At 45.0% G+C, this 5,374-nt stretch overlaps 1 protein-coding gene across 1 annotated transcript in view; it reads left to right on the top strand.

Moving 5' to 3' along the window:
• The first annotated feature begins 2,767 nt into the window (after positions 1 to 2,767).
• The window catches only part of LOC145502719 (uncharacterized), a 3,514-nt gene continuing 907 nt past the window's right edge, over positions 2,768 to 5,374 (top strand). Inside the window, exons 1-2 of the mRNA XM_081482077.1 lie at positions 2,768 to 4,124; positions 4,691 to 5,374. The exon at positions 4,691 to 5,374 is cut by the window's right edge and continues 907 nt beyond it. Of these exons, the coding sequence (XP_081338203.1) occupies positions 3,951 to 4,124; positions 4,691 to 5,173 (657 nt within the window). The 5' untranslated portion in view covers positions 2,768 to 3,950 and the 3' untranslated portion in view covers positions 5,174 to 5,374. The remainder of the gene's footprint in view (positions 4,125 to 4,690) is intronic.

Raw genomic sequence — 5,374 nt, 5'->3', positions numbered from 1 at the left:
CGTCAGTAGATCTGAGGATCTTTGCTGCACCTGGAACAAAATCTCAGGAACAAGGAGGACTTTTATGGCGCTAACACAACTGGTTCTGAACATAGTTATCCCTTCAGGGATCATGTTAGGCATTTATTTGCACATGCTCTTCAAAACCAGGATCCCCAAAAACCGTGTGTTGCCGAGCGATCGTGCCTTACGAACGCGACAAGGAAGAACCCGCATGGTGAGGATTGCGTTACTCTCAATGCTGTCCTGCTGGTTGCCGTATCAAGTGTTACATGTGCTGTCCTCGTTTGGCGTTACAGAACTGAACTTCACCACATATCACTGGACGACGGCCCTGGTGTTTGTCACCTCGTGCACTAACCCCTTTATATACGGGGTCACCAATTCCACCTACAGACGGGGTTACTTCGAGATTGCGTTAGGCTGCTGTCCCGTCAAAGTGCACGGTTTCTTGTCACGCCATCTGTCGCTGTCACAAACTCACCATGCTGCGATCTTGGTTCAGTCTATACACGGAAGGCTGAGGCCAGTTTCAGCACCACAGACTTTGAGACAGTCAATAATATTGGACTTAAACCCTTAGGTCAGACAATAACGTCCCAATTTCCACTTCTCATCCACTGCATCCCGGACGGCGCTCCTTAGTTTTGGTAATCATCTTCTGCCACCTGGAACGCAATGGTGGTTTAACACCAAATGTGGCACAATGGGATCAAACTTGACAACATTTTACAAGGAAATAGACAAGACGCCTGGACCAATAAAACTCGTCTACACGTCTACTAGCCTGATAAGGGACACAGGGGGAGGGAATTGCGCAATTTTCTGGGGCATGAAATTTTTTTCTCACCTTTAGGTTGTGCGTGATTTATTTTTGCTGAGCAATAGCAGCTAATAGCTTGTGCAATAATTTTTTATCAAGTCAAACACATGACCTGGCTAGAAGAACGCGTTTGCTCGAATTTTTTTCCCACGGCTCCCCTTGAACGATTTTTTTGTTTTTCAGCAGTTTTTGCTGTGGCGCATTTTTTTTGGGAAATTGCCCACCCCCCCCCCCCCCATCCCCCTCAAAAAAATTAAAAGATGGTCTGTCCCTAAACAGGTTTTCACAGGTCAGTTCAGGCGCGGTCGACATGTGATCCTTGTTCCCAACGCCCACGCTGCCTTTTTTGGCCGATAGGGTATAGGAAAGAAAACAATGAGCCCTTAATCACCAAAACATTTTCAGTTTCCGACAACTGTTAAGCTCAATATACAGAAAACTGGAACTTTACGAATAATTTTTGGCACTTGGCCATGTTGTATGGGACTCGCTGTTCGTGGGCCATAACTGGTCAGGTCCTCCGGCCACAGGACTCCCCGGCCCCCACCCTCCCCCCACCCTCCCCCCTCTCCCAAGAATTCGATAGAAGTATAGCTCATAGTACTTGACTGTATGTTTTGATAGAACGTAAGAAATCATGCAATGAATCAGATCTTGCCTTCAAAACTCTTTGTTTTTTCTCCTTACTGCGCCTTTCAATAACATGCGGACTCTAAAATTCGAAGCTCAACCTACAAATGCGTTTTTCGCCGCCGTCAATCAAATGTTCGGCGGCTCCTCCCAGCTTCCGGCTATGTTGTCTGAACTGTGCTCAACGATTTGATTTGATTACCGCGCGCTCGGCAGTCGTCGAAAGCTGGGAGGAGCCGCCGAACAATTGATTGACGGTAGCGAAAAACGCATTTGTCGCATTTGTCAGACAGTCTAAGCCGCCGGTTTAGTATACCGTGGATTTTGTGACACGTTCGGCTGCAACGCAGGCTAGGGGGTGGAGGGCGCTAGGTTTTGCCTCCCCTTGGATAGCCTGCAGTGCAGGCGTTTTCCATGTGCTCACGTGTTATCGGTATTAGCTCGCGATCGTGTAGATTCGCCATGTTGTCTCAGCAAAAGTGAGCGGGGGGGCGGTGGTGGGAGCGGAAGCAGGGAAAATTTTTTCTTTCCCTTCCCCCTCCCCTGTGATTCCTTTTTTAACCTCACCCCTACTCTCCCTAGGACCCCTTTTCGTCTGTTTGCGAGTTTGAATCCAAGATGGCGCTCGCCTTATCAAAATGCGTGCGCTCGCTCGCCAACATGCGCCTGCATTGCAGAATACCCCTTGAACCTAGGAAATTCCGTCTGATCGCGCGGTCATACGATAGGATAGCCTCCTACGCGGCTTGTCACGAAATCTTTCTACCCCTACGTCATGGAGGAGTGCGTGATGGGTCACAAGACGATCTGCGTAAGAGCTAATGATAGAATGACTGTAATAATAGCCTATATTTACCCAGTGACGCAGCAGTTGCAAGAAAAGTAAATATTGACATTTGACCTTTATTATGCAACTCCGTTCTTTGTGCCTTAAATTAACAAGTCAAACAAATCAGTTACATATGAAGCGTAGACTTACCACAGCTGGACAAAAATAATTTACGATTTGTCTTTGTTTTGTTGCTTGCTGAGCCACTTTGCAAAAAAACCATTTCTTTTGACAGACAGTAACACGAATCGGCGCGTGCAGAATCGACAAAATGTATTCCTAAAACGAAGTGAAATCAGTAAACGGAACACTGGGTGAATGAAGTTTAATCAAGTTGCAAAAATCTAAGGTAAGATTGTTACCGATCCTTTGAAAAATATTGAGAGAAAAAATATCCCTTTGTACTCCTTTTAGGTGTATTAAAATACATCTATTTAAATCGCTTACGGTAAGATGTTATTTCGTGATCAAACAGTTGAGTTGGGGTCGTAGATTAGGTAGCAAGGTTAAATGATTTTGCAGATTACTGTAATGTTAGAATCGTAACTTATATTGCAGGACTCCAATAGTACTCAAATAAAGATAGCATTAGTCAGCAGAGCAACAGCAGAGCAAACAGGAAGAACATTGCAATATAAGAATACAAACTTCTAGATGACGTGGGATTTAAATTGCCGGGTTTGATGTCATTAATTGATGGCACACGGCACTTTTCAGTCTTAAAAAGCTCTTGGAAAACGAAAAACTTTATTTCGCTTCATTAGCGCTAAAACGCCAGGATATTTTCGCGGACAGGTAGCGAAAAGCGGGCTACGGGTTCCTCTAAGAACAGGCCCCTCATGTCCCTTGATGACCCTTTGCGTATGCATCGTTGAAATAGCCCTGGGCCTACCCCGACCATTTGATCTGCCCCTGGGGACGGGAATTTGACATCAGTGGTAGTTTTTGAGGACGAGAATTTGACACCATCTATGTAATAATGATATTTAGAACTTTGGGCTCGTCAGGTTGCGTGACGAGCGTAAAGAACGTCTGCGTAGGGCCTGAGGGGAATTTAGCCTGTTCCAGGCTCTCGGTCAGTGGGGAAGATCGAAAAAGCGGGCGGACGACGAGCGGGTTCTGGTAGCCGCTCGTCGCTGATCCCGCTCGTCGCCCGCCTTCGATCGTCCCCACTCACCAAGAGCCTGGAACAGGCTAAGGAGAATTTGAACAAGTAACGTCGAAATCATGGTGGGTGAAGATGAGAGAGAAAGAGACATCACGTGCACCTTTCTTTCGGTATGGAATTGTCATACTCTAATGACAGTACCGCGGTTTTTCTCGGAGAGACATGGGACGAGTTGTGCGGCTTTGGCCTGTTCTTAGGGAAAGTAACCAGGTCAGTTTACGTCCCGTCCCGTCCCGTTCCGTCCCGTACACGAGTTTAAATGCTCATCAGCAGAACTTTATATTTACCTTCTAGCACAACACAAAGCTCTGAAAGCTTTTCCTTACAAGCCACAATGTTACCTTTTTTAGCTCCCCCACTGTAACTCCAGGGAACGGAAGAGAAAGAATCTACGAAAAAGTTTGCTATAAATGACAGCTACTGAGATTGATAGAATCAAATCATATAAAATCAGCCATATATATAATTGTTAACAGTCTCCCCTGTAAAATGCAGGCATTATGTCGAAAAGTGACAGCGAGGGTCTTATCTCAGGACGGCCCATCCTTCAAGCAGAGGGCCAATTTGTGGCGTGTCATTTCAGCCCCTCTGAGTATGTACCTTGCAGAAAAATTAGAAGAAAGGAATTGAAGGAGATTCTTCGAAGGGCAGCAGACAAGCAAGACAATTATGAGGTTGGAGAATTTTATATTGTACTTTTGTAGCTTAAACATTTCGAAATAAGCCTGTGACAGTCTTATGCCGGGTTTTTGTAGTACTGCACTGCTGTGCAGGCGGGCTCTGTTTCGATTTGAAATGATAATCTCCGTTTGTGATAAACTTCTCTCGTTTGAAGAGTCTTATAGAAGTGCATTAACGATATTTAAGTCAATTAAGAGAGGGCGCAATTGATTAGTAAAGCTGGAGTTTGTCTTTTAGATTTCACTATAGCTTCTTTATCCTTCCGTCCGCCGTGCTGTCGTTTTGCGCCGGAGGTCAAGGCAAGCCATAATGCTCAGCTTGACAGATTTTGTTGGAATTATATTCGGGTCGGAAAAAGAAATGCGCGGATCGAGGAAAATAGAGAAGAACGATGTGGAGAATGAGGTTTGTTAAATTTCCGCCGTTTCTACCACAATCTGAGAGTATGGTCAAAGGTGCAAACAATTTACCATACGATACAGTATAGTGTCGCCAGCACTACCTCCGTGCTGGTGTCAATTTGATTTTGATATTGTCTTTGCCGTTTCTTTCTCTTAAGAGAGAAAATACCCCCAGAAAAGATGAATTTGAAATGATATCTCTGAGTGATAGCGGTACCGTGGTGGAGTCATGCCTAAAATACGCTGCTAACAAGACAACTATAACTATGAATGACGAAGATGAAAAACAACAACAAAAACAGCACCAGCACCAACAACAACAACAACAAAAACAGCAGCAGCAGCAACAACAACAACAACAACAACAACAACAAAAGGAACAGGAACAACAACAACGCTTCTCTGAACTGTTACACTGGATTAGTCAAGAGGGCGAAGAATTCGTCCACATCGACTCGTTCTCAGATCTCAAAGATGTTTTTACATTACTTGATGTCGTCGGAAAATCTCCTAATCCTGTATTAACGACAATATTGATTCGTGAAAACGAACCGAGCCTTGTTAATGTATCTCTATCAAGCGTAAAAGTTGACGTGCAATGTTCACTGTTCTGTATGTTTCAAGCGTCAGCTGAAGCGTAGAACGGCTTCAGCAATTTATGATCAGTTTTACCTGTCAAGTTCTCAGGCGTGAACGTTTGGTTGGAGCTCGCTGCGCGCGGGATTGTGAGCTAGCTGCCCTCGGAAAACCATCAACCCCCGCGCTCCCCGTTTTTATCCTTTTTGCGAAGATGGGTTGGTGACGAGAGAGCCTTTTACAACATGCATGGAACACTAAACTGC

The sequence above is a fragment of the Orbicella franksi genome, chromosome 11 (genome assembly GCF_964199315.1).
Source record: "Orbicella franksi chromosome 11, jaOrbFran1.1, whole genome shotgun sequence".
Lineage (NCBI taxonomy): Eukaryota > Metazoa > Cnidaria > Anthozoa > Scleractinia > Merulinidae > Orbicella > Orbicella franksi.
The sequence above is the reverse complement of the archived record's forward strand: the minus strand, read 5'-3'. Positions and strand labels throughout refer to the sequence as shown.